The 18332-nt window shown below is 42.3% G+C and overlaps 1 protein-coding gene across 8 annotated transcripts in view; it reads left to right on the top strand.

The window, feature by feature from the left end:
- The window catches only part of ENOX1 (ecto-NOX disulfide-thiol exchanger 1), a 768733-nt gene that overhangs the window by 745466 nt on the left and 4935 nt on the right, over nucleotides 1-18332 (top strand). For all 8 annotated transcript variants that reach the window (XM_077297345.1, XM_077297342.1, XM_077297343.1 and 5 more), the window contains 3 exons: nucleotides 4788-4841; nucleotides 10193-10295; nucleotides 17993-18078. In XM_077297345.1, coding sequence (XP_077153460.1) covers nucleotides 4788-4841; nucleotides 10193-10295; nucleotides 17993-18078 — 243 coding nt within the window. The remainder of the gene's footprint in view (nucleotides 1-4787; nucleotides 4842-10192; nucleotides 10296-17992; nucleotides 18079-18332) is intronic.

The following is an 18332-nucleotide window of genomic DNA, read 5'->3' as shown; positions in this document are numbered from 1 at the left end:
CCAAAATTTCAATGTTGGTGCACTAAGTTATTAACACACTTACCTTGTACTTACCATAATACTTGATCGTGCTAGAAAAAGCATTGTTGATCACCAAATTGCTCCTGGATCATTGGGAACAGTTGTTCTTTGAGGATGTTTGCTACTAAATATCCATGGCAGCGTTCTTTGCCAAAATTGTGAGTGAGCCTATTCCGTTAGATGAAAAGCAACCCCACACAATGTTTTTTCAGGATGATTTACCTTTTCTTCTCCAGACAGTCATTCTTTCAGATGTCCCAAACAGTCTCGAGAGCTTCGTCAGTCAGCCTGTCCTTGATATTTTTCTTGGAGAGAAGTGACTTCTTTGCTGCTCTCCTTGACAGCAGGAGAGCCGACAAAATCCTTCACCTCACTGTGTGTGCAGATGCACTACCTGCTTGCTGCCATTCCTGAGCAAGCTCTGCACTGGTGTTGAGCTGATCCCTTAACTGAATTCTCTAGGAGGCAGTATTGGCAGTTGCTGGTCTTTCTTGGGTGCCCTGGAGCCTTCTTTACAGAAAGTGAATTTGTTTCTTTGATTGAATGTCGATTTTTGGGCAGTCTTGTACGCAGCATTGTTCTTGCTTGTAAAGTCCTCTTTATGAGAAGCTGTTATGACTGCAGATATTTTCTTGGAAGAAACTATGGCTAACAGATGAAAATAATGTAATGGGTCACTAGTACCCATTCATTGCAACCAGTGTGCTCTTAGAATTCAATTAGCATGTCAGAGTGGTATCAGATGCCTTGTCCTTAGTAACACTTTCTTCTGAGCGAACAAGAAATTATCATTGAATTGAAGTAAGCAGGTCATTTTGTGGTTGGGCTCTGATGTTCATTGGAAACGGGGATTAATTCAGAACAAGGAATGACTTTGCCATGTTTTGAAATTTATCTGATCACTCTTAATAATAATCTAGAGTTACTGTAAATTATGATAAAACTGAAGCAACACAATTTGTGTCGGTCTCAAAACCTTTGGCCACAAATGTACAGGTGGTCCAAAATAGTATTGAAGACATTTAAAGAGGGTGGCTTAAAAAAATGAACAAAGCATATTCTATCTCACAGTGCGGTAGTCAGATTTCTGCTTATGGGTACTGATGCTGCTAGAACCCTCTGCTGGTTCTTTCTTTGTACTGGGCATCTTCTTCAGATTTATGTGTGGGAAGGTATATATTTTTTATACTTGAAGTGGGCCTGACAGTTAATACATGCTTTACGATTCACGAGCAGCATGTCACATACACTGGCTGCATGATTTTGGCTGTGGTGTTTCACGGAAATATATAGTTTACTAGCCGCCAACAATTGAGGCGTATGAGTCTAGTCGGATAGGCAGGTCTCCGGCGGCTTCTCCCTGCCCGCTGCTCTTGAGTGATAGGTCTTTCCCTGTACACTCTTGCAGTGACAGACATGCCATTCACAAGTTAAGCACGTATGGATGAAATCGTGCAGCCAGTGTTTGATAGGTAATGCCCGTGGATCCGGGGCAGCATGTATCGGTTGCAAGGTTCCCTTTAAGACCATGCATTAAATATTGCAGAATACAGTGTTATTTCTCCTGGCTGTAATACACCTTATCTTCTGAAGACTCTCCTATGACTTGTAGGGTACATTGCAGTGTAAGAGAAAATGTTTTTCAAACGGTATCTAATGATTCCATTGGCAAGTGAGCCATTTTTTCGTACACTACTTTCTTTACTGGGTAGCTGCAGTAATAGCAGTTTATGAATTGTGGACTATTATGTATAAACCAAAATGTGAAAGTTCTATTATTCTTTATTGTGTGTTTTCTGTAGAGAGACATTAGTTATATACCGTAAGTGTTTAAGTGTCCCCTGCACAGCACTTTCTGGACGTTCTGAACAAGGATAATTCTGTTGTCATCATGGAATTTTATAGTTGCTATCAATGCATTTTAAAATAAACAGCAGGTAAAACTTCTTCAAGGTGATTACACAAAGTGTTGCAAGTAAAGCAGCACTGCAGATTTTCATGCAGTTTTTTTTAAAGCCAAAGCCAGATGGAAGGAGAATTCCTTCCTGTATATTTATTTTTCCTTTTAAATCTATATCTGGCTTTGCATAAAAAACAGCAGTGGCATCCAAAATATGTGAAACCACAAAGTTTTGGTGGGGTTTCTTTGCCGATTTTGCTACCTTTTTTCAACAACAAAAATGTTCTTGCCCAATGTTGACTGTCAGTTTATTTGTATATGAAGGATTTTTTGCAGCTCTTCTTCAAACACTTAAAAACAGAATTGCATCAAATACACTCCACGGACTTTTCTTCTGTTGTAAACCACTTGCTGATCATATATTCAGTTTTTTGAGTATTTTTCCCATTTTAGGTTTTGTAAAATGCCTAGTGTGAAAAAGAAATGGCTCCTGGTGGAATCCACTGCAAATTAGGCATTATACAATCAAAAGGAACAAAAAAAAGACTTTGTAAAATGAAAAAATCCCCAAAACCTCTGCAAAGAAGGAGGAATTTCCACAATCTCCTCTAGAAAACTTGCCATTTTTGAATGCCTCTCAAAAACAATGTGCACATACTCTAAATCTATGAAAAATATGAAACAAACATTTCATTTCCAGCCTTTTTCTTTTACGAACATAAAAAAAAACCCACAAATAAATGTGTAAAGAGAAGTGTGATGGGGCTGCCAGTTCTTTTACACTTAAGCATTAACCTGCTAAGCTCTAGGTAAAATATATTGGATATCAATAATAAATGGAGACATGCTCACCTTCCAGCAACCCTTAGGACACGGCACAGGCAGCTCCAGAACAGAGTCTGCCTGATTTGGAAGTCCCAATACCACTTCAAACAGTCAGGTGAACAGAAAAGTTCATCATCTGAGAAATATCTGATATATGACTGCTGCAGATAGTTACTTGGAGGGGAGAATGCCTCCGTTTAATATTGGTATTAATGGCTAAAATAATATATATATATATATATATATATATATATATATATATATATATATATATATATATATATATATATTTTATTTATTTTTTTATTTATTTATTTTACAGTCTGACAACCCCTTTAATATAACTTTATATCGCTTTTATTTTCTTTTTGAGAATTTGCTCAATATACAGCATTAGAACTTGTATATGTACTTGTGTATTTGTTAATAAGTTTAATAAATATTTGTATATTGCTTACTTTTTCTCTGTTTGTTGTAATGTCAATGTAAGTCATTCTGGAGGTTTTCTAACACAGAATAACATATATAATGCATAAAGTATAATGCATAAAAAACTTGTCTATCAGGTAGTGCTAGTGTCCATAGCAACTAATCCGATTGCAGTCTTCTTTTCCAATCAGTGTTACAAATGAGGAAATTAGTGATTATCATACCATAAACATTTCTATGCAAAATGCTGAATGAATATACACTCACCGGCCACTTTATTAGGTACACCATGCTAGTAACGGGTTGGACCCCTTTTGCCTTCAGAACTGCCTCAATTCTTCGTGGCATAGATTCAACAAGGTGCTGGAAGCATTCCTCAGAGATTTTGGTCCATATTGACATGATGGCATCACACAGTTGCCGCAGATTTGTCGGCTGCACATCCCTGATGCGAATCTCCCGTTCCACCACATCCCAAAGATTTCATGTTGTTTACGCCAAATTCTGACCCTACCATCCGAATGTCGCAGCAGAAATCGAGACTCATCAGACCAAGCAACGTTTTTCCAATCTTCTACTGTCCAATTTCGATGAGCTTGTGCAAATTGTAGCCTCAGTTTCCTGTTCTTAGCTGAAAGGAGTGGTACCCGGTGTGGTCTTCTGCTGCTGTAGCCCATCTGCCTCAAAGTTCGACGCACTGTGCGTTCAGAGATGCTCTTAGGCCTACCTTGGTTGTAACGGGTGGCGATTTGAGTCACTGTTGCCTTTCTATCAGCTCGAACCAGTCTGCCCATTCTCCTCTGACCTCTGGCATCAACAAGGCATTTCCGCCCACAGAACTGCCGCTCACTGGATTTTTTTTCTTTTTCGGACCATTCTCTGTAAACCCTAGAGATGGTTGTGCGTGAAAATCCCAGTAGATCAGCAGTTTCTGAAATACTCAGACCAGCCCTTCTGGCACCAACAACCATGCCACGTTCAAAGGCACTCAAATCACCTTTCTTCCCCATACTGATGCTCGGTTTGAACTGCAGGAGATTGTCTTGACCATGTCTACATGCCTAAATGCACTGAGTTGCCGCCATGTGATTGGCTGATTAGAAATTAAGTGTTAACAAGAAGTTGGACAGGTGTACCTAATAAAGTGGCCAGTGAGTGTATATACTGTATATGTGTGTGTGTGTATATATATATATATATATATATATATATATATATATATATATATACACAGTACAGACCAAAAGTTTGGACACACCTTCTCATTTAAAGATTTTTCTGTATTTTCATGACTATGAAAATTGTACATTCACACTGAAGGCATCAAAACTATGAATTAACACATGTGGAATTATATACTTAACAAAAAAGTGTGAAACAACTGAAATTATGTCTTATATTCTAGGTTCTTCAAAGTAGCCACCTTTTGCTTTGATGACTGCTTTGATGACTGCTTTGCACATTCTTGGCATTCTCTTGATGAGCTTCATACTGTCATCTCATATAGAAATGTAGAATAGTATCTGTTATATATCGGCTACACTGGCTATAATACTGGTTGTATGCAGGTTGTTTGCAGATAATATAACCCTGTGTTGCTATTTTTTTGCAGCTTAAAAACGCCAAAGACGTTGCAGATTCCAATAATCACGACTACCTCCCCAAAGTAAGTACCGAAATCTGAAACCAGCCACCTCCCAAGCTGTTGGCTCATGATGGCATTGCCCTCCACTCCTGCAATGTGTCTTACACGGTGACACTTTAATTTCTCTTGTAGTTCTCGTGACCCTGTAATTATTTGCATTGTTTGTCATTTGCAAGCCTTCCTCATCTGAAACGTTGAACTGACACGGTTTTGTAAACTAAAGGAATAAATCAGACGCTGCATTGTGATTTGTTACAGGGAATAAAGATAAACTATGTCTACATTGTAGCATGAGAAGGCTCTGCACAAAAGTATCCATTTTTCCGAAAAGCAATTATTAGGTTCCTATTCATTTCCTAGTTTCATGTTTATTAATTACATAGCTATGACTAACATTAATCAGCAGAGGTTTGGAGAAAACACTACAGAGAAAGAAGTTCTCGAAGCCTAAAGGGCAATCCCACAGAAAATGTCTTTAGACATGCCTTCCACATGAGCATTCATATAGAAAAAAGCAATGGGGGTGATTCAATAGGAATTTCACTCCCAAAAATGACTTTTCGGGCAAGGGCTACATGATCAATAGCAATTTTCAGAGATACCGTATTTTTCCGACTATAAGACGCCCCGGACTATAAGACGCAACCAGGTTTTAGAGGTGGAAAATAGGGAAAAAATATTTGAAGCAAAAAAGGTGGTAAAATATTTAATAACATAAATAACATACTATTATATGTGTTGTTATTATATATAATAGTATGCTATTATGTTGGAAGCTACGGGACCAGTGTGGTGTCTGTAAAGTACTATATGAAGACGCTGGAGGGTGAGTATAAGAATGGGGGCACAGGGCTTATATTTAAAGCACCACTCCAGCACTGAAAAATAACACTGGAGTGCTGCTTTAAGAACCCATGGGAGAACTATAACTCCCAGCATGTCCTGCAGATCCTATGGCATGCTGGGAGTTATAGTTCACCACAGGAGTGGCAGAGTGCTTTATTGTGTGTTGTAAAGACTAACTTTTTAATTGTGGCAGCCAGCCAGCCACTGTGGTGAGATAACAAGCTGGAGCATCCCATCCCATGACACCACAGAGCGCTCCCTCTTGTTGCCTCTCCACAGCACAGGAGTAAGCTTGCAGATTGTAGTGTGGTGTCTGCAGGACCTGTGATGACATCAGAAGAGGGAGGGCTCTGTACTGCCGTGTAATGCTCCAGCCCGCCCACTCCTGACATCACACAGGTCCTTGTGCTGGAGCACTCAGCATCCAGCACAGCCCTGGCAGGCAGGTATGCAGCGATCTTGTTTCCTCTGGTCCCTGCTGCTGCCGCCTCCTCCACCAGACACACAGATCTCCCCAGCTGCTGCAGGAATCCAGCGCTGGGGAAACCATGTGTGTCCCTGTGAAGGAGTATTCATTTGCTGCTCCCGGCTCACTGCTCAGCTGACAGGTGGGCAGGGAAGCAGCTAATGAATATTCACTGTACTTTAATGATCGGGACCATGTGGTTTCCCCAGTGCTGATTCCTGAAGCCGGGCAGGGACATTTTTCTGCCTCCCAGTGCAATCCCACTGGCTGCTGTCCCCTCCCCACGTTACATTCCTACCATAAGACGCACCCACACTTTCCTCCAAAATTTAAAAAATACGGTATGTGTGATTTGTCTGCGTTTTAATACAATTTAATTACAACAGGCAAGTTATATTCAAGATTATGGGGGAAAAAATGCAACAGTTTAGCTTCTTTTTAGCAATTTCAGTAGGTCGCACCATTGATCATCATTAGATGAATTGTGCATCACGAAGATCACCTTGAATAACTACATCTGCAATTCATGGGTAATCTTAGCCTTAAATAGTCTCTCTTATTTCCACAAACTTTGCATAAATTAGTATTAAAAGCTAATATTAGAAATCTGTGTAATGTAATATATCTTAGAGAAATCCCTACCCTCTGCTGCTTCCTAAACTCACTATCCTCTCTGATAAGCATCTCATCCACTTTGGTTAAAACCAGACTGACTTCCAGCACAGTGAGGTGTCATGTTACTCAGCCTATTATTATCCATGGGGAAGGTAGGTGGGAGGAGGAGTGAGGAGCACTCAACACAGTGATAGGTCAGGCATACAAAGGCAGATTAAGTAGCTTTTATCTCTGTTCTATGCTGGATTCACAGACACACAGCTTAGTAATGTTATATAATGTTCTCCATGCTGCTGCAGTTTCTCCCACTGTGCTGCAAAGTAAGACTAGCATGACTCAATCTTTTTGAGTGTGTTTTGTATGGGAGAGAACACAGCAGTTCGACTACACTCATTAGCTCAGATATATCTGAAAATTGTAGACATTCTAAAGTGGAGGAGAATGAGGAAAATTTTAGGTTACAAGTCATAAAATTACCAGAAATAGTGTTATTCCTCATGCAAACATACCAACCGTTTATTCTGGATATTTTCCTGAAATGATCGATAGTCTTTATGCGGAAATACAGTGAATAAGAATTGAAGGGGTATTCCCAGCCACATTTAAATCAGTTGGACGCGGCCTCGCTCAATACAAGTGTATTGAGTGATTCCGGAAAGTCTAGTTGGAATGTGGCCAGGAGTATGTGAGGATTCGCTAGTCTACAGTCACATAGTGACCTCAGACTAGTAGTTTAAGACCAGGCAACCCCTTTAAAGGCTCATTTGAAAGTACAAACTCCTCAGAGATTTCTGTTTCAAGGAAGCATACACATTTTAAGCTAAGTGCTGTTCAAATCAATGGAACTGCCTTTCCTTAGTGCAGTACTTCTCAACCCCTGGCATCCAGTAGATCCAACAGGTCAAATTTTAGCATAGTATGTATGTTCCGTGCAAAAGTTGTCATATATAGGGGCAACATAATGTAGGGATTGAGACTCTGATTCTAATGCTGAGTCACTTTGTGGTCTCCTTTTTGTAGTTTTGATAAGAACCCTTATTAATCTGCTGCTCCCTGCTTGTCCTATCATTGACGAGCTAGTGCTTACATGATCATGAGCTGTGGCTAGCCAAGTCCCCTGCATATACTGCGCATAGGCAGAAATGTATTTTCTCTATATTTATTATGCTTACTTATATAGCACCATCATATTCCACAGGGCTTTACTTACATTATCATCACTGTACTCATTGGGGCTCACAATCTAGATTCCCTATCAGTATGTCTTTGGAATGTGGGAAGAAACCGGAGAACCCAGAGGAAACCCACGCAAACACGGGGAGAACATACAAACTCCTTGCAAATGTTGTCCTTGGTCAGTCAACAGTAAGGTGGTGGCTTGATGAAGTACATGAATATTAAGGACTGCACAGCACAAAATCATCATTGAGAGGACTAGCAGAGCTGCAGCAGATAAATCTGTATATATATTTCTTTTATTAGAATCGTGTATGGGCGCAAGAATAGTAATTGGCACCAGATCATTGACTCTTCTTTGGATTAATTTAGTATTTTACTTAATCTTACAGATTATAATAAAAGAGAATCATATGTAATACCGTACAACATTTTTAGCAAACCTTTCCTGTAGTGCAGACTATAATGTCATTTGGTGTTGGATAAGGCATCGCAGTCATTGATTATAAGATTCTGTCCTGTATATGGTGCATTATGACTGCCAGACATCCTATAGACTTAGGGAAACCTGAGATAATTTTGCACAACAGTCACGTTACTGCATTTGCCAGCAGATTAAAATGGCTGCACAGGGATGGAGTGTACACAGGTGACGGAAGACTGCTAAGAAGTAATAAAAGCACAGAGGAACTAACCAGCTGTCAGATAATTCAGTGGCTAATCCACTGCATTGATCTCTAGGTTTAAGATTCAGGAAAGGTTTGACAGCAATGGGTTTCAAATCATACTTGAGAGCCTCAGGCCACAGAGCGCTAATTTGGGGAAATTGGAAACGACTGAGCAATAGGAGGAGTTGGGAAAAGACTCTCAATATAACTACATACATGATCTGCATGTACAAGTATCTGTTCATTATATGCACCTCTATTGTACATTTCTAACTTGTGTGCCGAACCGAAGGCATTGCTGTCAACAAAGACCACTACTTAATAGCTAATATTTCTGGCTGTGCAGAGACATATGCAGACAATGATTTCACTTGCAGACATTGATGGGGTTGCAAAAACCCGTTAACAGATTCCCTTAACAGGAAGTTGTAAATAATGGCAGAAAGTTGATACAATGCATGTTGTGTGATGCCCCAATCATTACTGCTATTAAAGGGAGTTTGTCAGCACAAAATATGCCCCAACTAAGCACAGCGGCTGCTCAGCCGGCCAGGGGTACATGGCGCACTTCAGAAGCAAATAGAAAACTATAACAGGACAATGCAGCAACAAGTTAAAACACTAAGGTATGATTTTTATTAGGGACACGTTCCCTACAAAGTGCAGTTCTTAGTTTGGACACTCATTTTGTGCTGACAGTTTCCATTTAATCCCATGTATTACTGTTCAGCTGTAAAACTTTCTGTGCTTCATGTTTTTGGCTTCAATGACATAAACAATATTTTGAAGACTCTTCTTAGCTGCTCATCCGGAGCCATTATGACCTTCTTTGATATATTATTTTTTCTTTATTAATTAGCTACCAAATATTAAAGGAGCTATGCAGTTTCTGCAAGCAAATCATATTTATTGCATAATAAAAAATGATGCATTTTTCATGTATGTTATCTGTATCCAGTCCTCAAATTCTCCGCTTGCAGTCATCCATTAGAAACAATAGCAAGGGATCAGTGCCAACAACAAAGCTACTGTCATAACTACTGATATTGCTGCCCATTGCTGCTCTACATTTAATCAGGCAAGAAACCTGTCTCTTTTATTCCCACAGAAAGCACTATCCGCTATATAGACAGTGTATATTATGGCGGTGTTATTTTTCTCCTCTTGTTGTAAGACTCTTGCTTCATGTATGCCCTAATAAATGTCTTATTTGCATACAATTTGCATTTGCACAATGGATGTGATGTTCTATTATTAATTTAATGAGTAAAAGCATTTGCAGTACAGAAATTCATTTTTTATATTTCAATTACATTTCCTTTCATTTTCTTCAAGCATAAATCTCCCGTATGTTTATGAGCCCGCTATTTCAGTTTAATTAAAGTAGCAAAACATTCCCTGCCAATTCACAGCACCATGAAAGGTGGCTGCTCGAGCCAGGCATCATTTACATCATCTCCGGAAGATTTACTAACTTCAGCTCATAAACTTTGTCTTTTATTTGGAGAAGAAGAAGAAGAAATAAAAGAATCAATTGCTTGTCGTCAAGAACGTGGCATAGTAAAGGCTGATCAAAAGCTGTAACTCTTCTGTACTTGTAGGAAAATGGTACCGTCAGTGTTGCGGTGTTCAACCATGATAAAGAAAAGGATTCCGAAAAACAAAGACAGGCTCTAAAATCGGAAAAAGAAGCCTTGCTCATAGGTAAGACAAAGCTGCTGTAATACTATGTTTAAGTTCCGGATCATTCAGTCGTGACCGCTGTCATAATGAAAGTAGAGACCAATATATAAATGATCTGTTTTCTACCTTGTAAATCAAAGTACACACACGCGTGCGTAATATATAAGGAATCAACGTTTTTTCCAGGATAACATTATATGCGGCTTGATTCATACGTCCTTCGCAAAGAACAACCTGCCCAATTCCAGACTTGCTGAAGCATCCACAGATCATCGCTGATCCTCCACCAAATTTCACAGTGGGTGCAAGACACTGTGGCTTGCAAGCCTCTCCAGGTCTCCGTCTAACCATTAGGGTACCGTCACACATTGAAATTTCCATCGCTACGACGTTACGATTCGTGACGTTCTAGCGATATCGTTACGATATCGCAGTGTCTGACACGCAGCAGCGATCAGGGATCCTGCTGAGAATCGTACGTCGTAGCAGATCGTATGGAACTTTCTTTCGTCGCTTGATCACCCGCTGACATCGCTGGATCGTTGTGTGTGACAGCGATCCAGCGATGTCTTCGCTTGTAACCAGGGTAAACATCGGGTAACTAAGCGCAGGGCCGCGCTTAGTAACCCGATGTTTACCCTGGTTACAAGCGTAAACGTAAAAAAACAAACCGTACATGCTCACCCGTCGGTGTCCTTCAGGTCCCTTGCCGTCTGCTTCCTGCTCTGAGTGCCGGCCGGAAAGTGAGAGCAGATCACAGCGGTGCTGCGATCTGCTCTCACTGTACGGCTGCACTCAGAGCAGGAAGCAGACGGCAAGGGACCTGAAGGACACCGACGGGTGAGCATGTACGGTTTGTTTTTTTACGTTTACGCTTGTAACCAGGGTAAACATCGGGTTACTAAGCGCGGCCCTGCGCTTAGTTACCCGATGTTTACCCTGGTTACCCGGGGACTTCGGCATCGCTCCAGCGCCGTGATTGCAACGTGTGACCGCAGTCTACGACGCTGGAGCGATATTCATACGATCGCTGCGACGTCACGGATCGTGCCGTCGCAGCGATGAAAATTTCAATGTGTGACGGTACCCTTAGACGACCAGGTGTTGATCTGGGGATGCTTCAGCAAGGCTGGAATTGGGCAGATTAATCTTTGCGAAGGACGTATGAATCAAGCTGCATACAAGGTTATCCTGGAAAAACAGTTGATTCCTTCTGCTCAGGCAATGTTCCCCAACTCTGAGGACTGGTTTTTCCAGCAGGACAATGTGCCACGCCACACAGCTAGGTCAATCAAGGTGTGGATGAAGGCCCACCACATCAAATTCCTGTGATGGCCAGCCCAATCTCCAGACCTGAACCCTATTGAAAACCTCTAGAATGTAATCAAGAGGAAGATGGATAGTGACAAGCTTTCAAACAAAGAAGTTCTTACATTTTTGTACCAGCAGTGGCATAAGGTCACCCGAAAGCAGTGTTAAAGACTGGTGGAAAGCATGCCAAGACGCATGAAAGCTGTGATTAAAAATCATGGTTATTCCACAAAATATTGATTTCTGAACTCTTTCTGAGTTAAAACATTAGTATTCTTGTTTGTAAATGATTATGAACTTGTTTTTTGCTTCGACGTCTGCAAGCAATGCATTTTTTTGTTATTTTGCCAATTTCTAATTTTCAGAAAATAAATACAAAATCTATTGCTTGGGACTTCGGAGACTTGTTGTCAGTAGTTTAGAATAAAAGAATAATTTACATTTTACGCAAAGATATACCTTTATAGAGAAAAATCAGACAAACTGAAAATTTTGCAGTGGTGTGTATGTATATATATGTGTATATATATATATATATATATATATATATATATATATATGTGTGTATATATGTGTGTATATATATATATATATACAGTAAATAAATATATATATATATATATATATATATATATATATATATATATATATATATATATATATATATATATATACACACACACACACACATACAGCTTTATTCAGATGTAGCAGCCGCCAACTTGAAGGCTGTCAGGCTACATTAAATGGAAACTGTCACCCCCAAAATCGTATATGAGGTAAGCCGACCGTCATCAGGGGCTTATCTACATCATTCTGTAATGCTGTAGATAAGTCTCCGATGTATCCTGAAAGGTAAGAAAAACAAGTTATATTATACTCACCCAAGGGCGGTCCCGCTGCGGTCCGGTCCGGGGCCTCCCATCTTCTTACGATGACGTCCTCTTCTTGTCGTCTTGCTGCGGTTCCGGCGCAGGCGTACTTTGCCTGCCCTGTTGAGGACAGAGCAAAGTACTGCAGTGCGCAGGCGCTGGGCCTCTCTGACCTTTCATGGCGCCTGCGCACTGCAGTACTTTGCTCTGCCCTCAATAGGGCAGATAAAGTACGCCCGTGCCGGAGCCACAACAGGAAGCAAAGAAGAGGACCACATCGTATGAAGATGGGAGAGGCCCCGGACCCGGATCGTGACGCCCATCGGACTGGACCACAGAGGGACCGCCCCTGGGTGAGTATAATATAACCTCTTTTTCTTATCTTTCAGGATACATCCGGGGGCTTATCTACAGCATTACAGAATGCTGTAGATAAGCCCCTGATGACGGTGGGCTTACCTCATATACGATTTTGGGGGTGACAGGTTCCCTTTAATCGCTTAGCTTGTCACGGCGCTCTATGCTTTTTACATGTTGTGTCTGTTTCCTACACCTTACATGAGCAGCGTAAGTTATAGAATATAAATTTTTGAAATCGGTGAGACCATAAGCAAGGAGCTTCACCACAACATTCACTTTCACAACAGGAACTTATGCTTACGCACGAAGGCCTCTCCCCCCATATCTGAACCATCTCTCCCCAGTTATTCTATTGAACAGAACACCATGCTGAATTGGGATTAAATTACAGATTGTCAAATTGAGCTATGTCCAGTGACCTAGTAAGCAGTGATGAGCGAACGTGCTCAGATAAGGTGCTATCTGCGCATGCTCGTGTGCTAACAAAGCGACTTCAGCATGCTTGAATAATATGTTCGAGTCCCTGAGGCTGCATATCTCATGGCTGTTCGATAGACGGAACACATGCAAGGTTTAGGCTTCTTTCACATTTCCGTCGGTCGGGGCCGTCACAAACAGTCGGCCCGACGGACGTTGTGCACAATTGTGCACAACTTGGGCAGCGGATGCAGTCTTACGATGCATCCGCTGCCCATTGTGAGTTCCGGGGAGGAGGGGGCGGAGTTCCGGCCACGCATGCGCGGTCGGAATTGGCGGATTCGACAGACGGAAAAACGTTACATTGAACGTTTTTTTCGTCTCGACGGACCACAAAAACACGACGCATCCGTCGCACAACGGAAGCGACGTGTGTCCATCCGTCGCAATCCGTCGTTAGTTCAAGTCAATGGCAAAAAACGGATCCTGCGGGCACATTTGCAGGATCCGTTTTTTTGCCATAACCACGGATTGCGACGGCCCCCAGAAGATGGAAATGTGAAAGAGGCCTTACCTGTTTGTTAGGTAATCCCAGTATGTGTTGCGGCTGTCCAAATGCCTGCATATCATGCAGGCACGTAGGCTCAAACATATTATTCGAGGACGCCGAAGACACTCTGTTAGCACACGAGCGGATAGCACCTTATCTGAGCACGTTCATTCCTCACTAGTTGTAAGAAATGTGATTTTATCTAATAATTTTGCTACAGTGGAAATAATTTGCAATGGGGATTTATGGTAAAGTATTTGTGGCCTACTGTAAGGATAGTCCATCAATGTTTTATTGGACGTTTTTACTCCTGATGATTAATGTGATGCTCCAGCTTATTCACTCAAGTGAATGTGTGTGAGCTGCAGTATGTGGCAAGCCAAACTTTGGGAACAACTGGTGCACTTATGTAAGCAATAGAGAGGCCATGGCACCCATTGGAGCACCAAGGTCCTTAAATTTTACTGATCATGGTCTAATGCACACAGGTAGGCCATCACTGTTTTACTTCCAGAAAACCTAAAGTTCCACAAATGTCCAACATTTTGGTGAGATTGAGGTTAATCAGTGTAGCTCCATCTTCCCTCTTGCTGAATGTGCCATTTATTATGACTACTGTAGGTTGCATGCACTGTTGCTCTGGCATGGCTGCCAGTCTTTTATTATGTTGTAAAACTACTTTGATTCCTCTATACTTCAATGTTCTCTATATTGGAAATTCACCTGTTTCCGACACTCCTTTAAAGGGACTCTGTTACCTGAATTTGGAGGGAACAGTTTTCAGTCATATGGGCGGGGTTTTCGGGTGTTTGATTCACCCTTTCCTTACCCGCTGGCTGCATGCTGGCTGCAATATTGGATTGAAGTTCATTCTCTGTCCTCCATAGTACATGCCTGTGCAGTAGCGTAGCTACCAGGGGGGCAGAGGGTGCGGTCGCCCCGGGCCCCGAGCTCAGAGGGGGCCCACCTGGAGCTACGCTACCCTTAACTATATTAGCCTACTTGCACGCCAATATAGTTGAGCTCTGCAGCAGAGCAGGGACAGAATCTCCCTGCACTGCCGCGGTCTGTTCTGTAGAGGAGCATGTACCTGGGGACGCTGGGTGCCCGACACTGTACCTGCTGCCTCCAGCATACTGCAGACAGCACACATAGCCGGCTGTGTGGTGTCTGCAGCTGAAGAGACTTCAGGACGCTGCTTCTTCCCTCCCTGAGCCCTGCACAGAGGAGCAGGACAGGAGACAGGACGACGTAGGAGCTCAGGCTGCAGGGGGCTGGAGGTGACTGCACTGTGCAGTGAGGAAGAGGCAGGACACTGTTCCCCTCCTGAGTCCTGACAAGTCCCTGAGATTTCTTGCATCCGTTTTGCTCTGTCTCTGTCAGTGTCTCTCTGTCAGTCTCTCTCTCTCTCTGTCTCGCTCTCTGTCTCTCTCGCTCTCTGTCAGTCTCGCTCTCTGTCTCGCTCTGTCTCTCTCGCTCTGTCAGTCTTGCTCTCTGTCTCCCTCTCACTCTGTCTCGCTCTCTCTGTCTCACTCACGCTCTGTCTCGCTCTCACTCTCTGTCTCGCTCGCTCTGTCTCGCTCGCTCTCTGTCTCACTCACTCTGTCTGTCTCTCTCTCAGTCTCTGTCTTGCTCACTCTGTCTCGCTCACTCTGTCTCGCTCTCTGTCTGTCTCGCTCTCTCTGTCTCGCTCTCTCTCAGTCTCTCTGAGTCTCTGTCTCTCAGGGTCAGTCACTCTGTCAGTCTCTCTGTCAGTCTCTGTCTCTCTGTCTCAGTCTTTGTCTAGCGCTCTCTCTGTGTCTCTCTGTCAGTCTCGGTCTCTGTCAGTCTCTCTCTGGCTCAGTCTTTGTCTCACTCTGTTTGTCTCTGTCTCGCTCTCAGTCTCTGTCAGTCTCTCTGTCTCTCATTCTGTCTCTCAATCTCTGTCTGTCTCTCTGTCAGTCTCTCTCCGTCTCTGTCAGTCTCTCTTCAGTGTCTCTTTGTCTCTCTCAGTCTCTCTGTCTCAGTCTAGGTCTCGCTCTCTCTGTCTCAGTCTCTCTGTCTATCTCGCTCTGTCTGTCTCTCAGTCTCTCTCTATCTCTTGTAATGTGGTCCTGCAGCTGGGGTCAGGGTCCTATCAGTCCAGTGTGTATCATCTCATATCAGTAAATACAAGGTAACAAACATCATAAAAATCCCCATAAAGTTGAGTATAAATATATATGATGAAAAACCAAATAGAATAAAAATGGGAACAGTCAGTAGGTGAGTATAGATAATTACAATCACATATAGATGCATATGTATACTCAGTCTGAATAACATGGCCCGCAAATGGGGAGAAGGGAAAAAAAGAAGAGATGACATACAGGGGGCGCACTTTCTTCTTTCATTGTGTGATATTTTACCTCCCCCCCCCCCCCCCCTTTCTTCTGCTTTCCTCTTGCTTTCCATTCACCTCTTAAGGGTATGTTTCCACGGTCAGGAAACGCTGCTTGTTTGACGCTGCGCAGCGCTGCAGCGTCAAACAAGCAGCGTCCAGATGTTCCAGCATAGTGGAGGGGATTTGATGAAATCCCGTGTCCACTATGCGTGGAAACCCGCACGCGGCGGCCCTGCGACTACGGACATGCTGCGCGTCTTTTCAGATCGCAGCATGCCCGTACACCTTGCGGGGACGCAGCGTCCCCGCAAGGCATATCACAGGGCGCTATGGGAGAGAGCGATCATCCCGGATGTGAAGAGTTAACACATCCGGCATGATCGCGTCCCATTAAGGGGGCGGGGCTTAGCGCCGAGCGGCTGCGGCGATACCGCCGGCCATCCGTACCGTGGAGTCATACCCTTAGGGTATGTCCACGTTCAGGATTGCATCAGGATTTGGTCAGGATTTTTCATCAGTATGTGTAAGCCAAAACCAGGAGTGGAACAATTAGAGGAAAAGTATAACAGAAACATATGCTCCACTTCTGCATTTATCACCCACTCCTGGTTTTGGCTTACAAATACTGATGAAAAATCCTGACCAAATCCTGATGCAATCCTGAACGTGGACACATGCCCTTAGGGTTACCTGGTTTCATTCAGGGACCTATTCCCATATGATGGACTCTATACGCATTTACTGGTTGTTTTTATTTTCTGCAATTTGCAGCCCACAGAAAGGGACAGAGTCCAGGATCCAAGAAAGATACAACGTGGGGGCTAAAGCGGGGGCCATTATACTTTTTCGATTACAGCAGGATCATCTACTGAGGTTCCCCCTATACCCATGATTAAAGTGTGCCACCATAGTTGTAATCAAGGGTTAGGGGCCCACTCAGAAGGTTCGCCCCCCCTGAGCTGAACCCTTAGCTACGCCTCTGTGCCTGTGTAATGCCTTGTGCAGGCATGTACTACGGAGGACAGAGAATGAACTTCAATCCAATATTGCAGCCAGCATGCAGCCAGCGGGTAAGGAAAGGGTGAATCAAACACCCGAAAACCCCGCCCATATGACTCAAAATTGTTCCCTCCAAATTCAGGTGACAGAGTCCCTTTAAATCTGATGGTTTATTTCAGTGAAATGTTTGAAATACATAATGGGGGACTGCACCTACTTCACAGGACCTTTTAGCTGTAATGGGAATTATATAGTTTTTATGACTATGAACAGTGTAATTATTGGGAAACTTCAAGTCAATGTGTTTCATGACACATCTATATAAAATATTTTCTCAAGGGAACATCCACACGAAAGAAAAATGATAATTGCCTTATTCCAGTAGCTGCAATTTTGTATTGGCAAATCAAGCATAAAATGGATGGTTAATAAGCTTCTAGCAGACTGAATTGGAAAAACACCATTCTACATTGTTTTATCTCTGTCACCTGGCTGCTGAATATTTCTCTCCCGTGAATTATTGGATTAGTAGAAGCAGTTTTGGTCATTCCTGTGAAATATCTGTATGTTTAACCCTTTTGTCTGGTGTGTCGCCAGCAGCACATAATGTTCCAAGGTTATATTTAAATTTGGAAATATAACGCAAAACTAAAATTGGCGGCCTGTGGCTCACCAGCTGTTTGTGCTGGACTCCAAATACCAGTGTGCCAGTCCGGCTGGGGACATGTTGTGTTTGTAACATCTGAAAAGCCCCAGGTTGATGTAATTTCTCTAAAAAGTGCCAGCTTTTCATTGAGTGCCATACATCATTCCTGTATATAAATCTATATGTTCTATCAACTTTCAGGTATCATTTCAACATTTTTAAATGTCCATCCGTTTGGAGCAAATATAGAATACTTGTGGTCTTATCTTCAACAACTGGACTCCAGGGTAAAATATATTTGATCTTTTTATTCTGCAGCCCTTTTTTTCATATGACTGTAAATTATTGTAACTATCTGCAGTGTTTTATTGTCTCTGATTTCTCCAATCTTTCCGAGCACATGGTGAATGCCGACAAACTTGTTTTTGGACTGTGAATGCATGTTTTCATTTATCTGAGGCCATATTTTCCTGAACAATCCCCTTCAAAGAACATTGTTCTAAATAATAAAAGAATTTTAGAAATATTAATTTTGTAACAT

Source organism: Ranitomeya variabilis, chromosome 3 (assembly GCF_051348905.1).
Source record: "Ranitomeya variabilis isolate aRanVar5 chromosome 3, aRanVar5.hap1, whole genome shotgun sequence".
Taxonomy (NCBI): domain Eukaryota; kingdom Metazoa; phylum Chordata; class Amphibia; order Anura; family Dendrobatidae; genus Ranitomeya; species Ranitomeya variabilis.
This window is presented reverse-complemented; position numbering and strand designations above follow the sequence as displayed.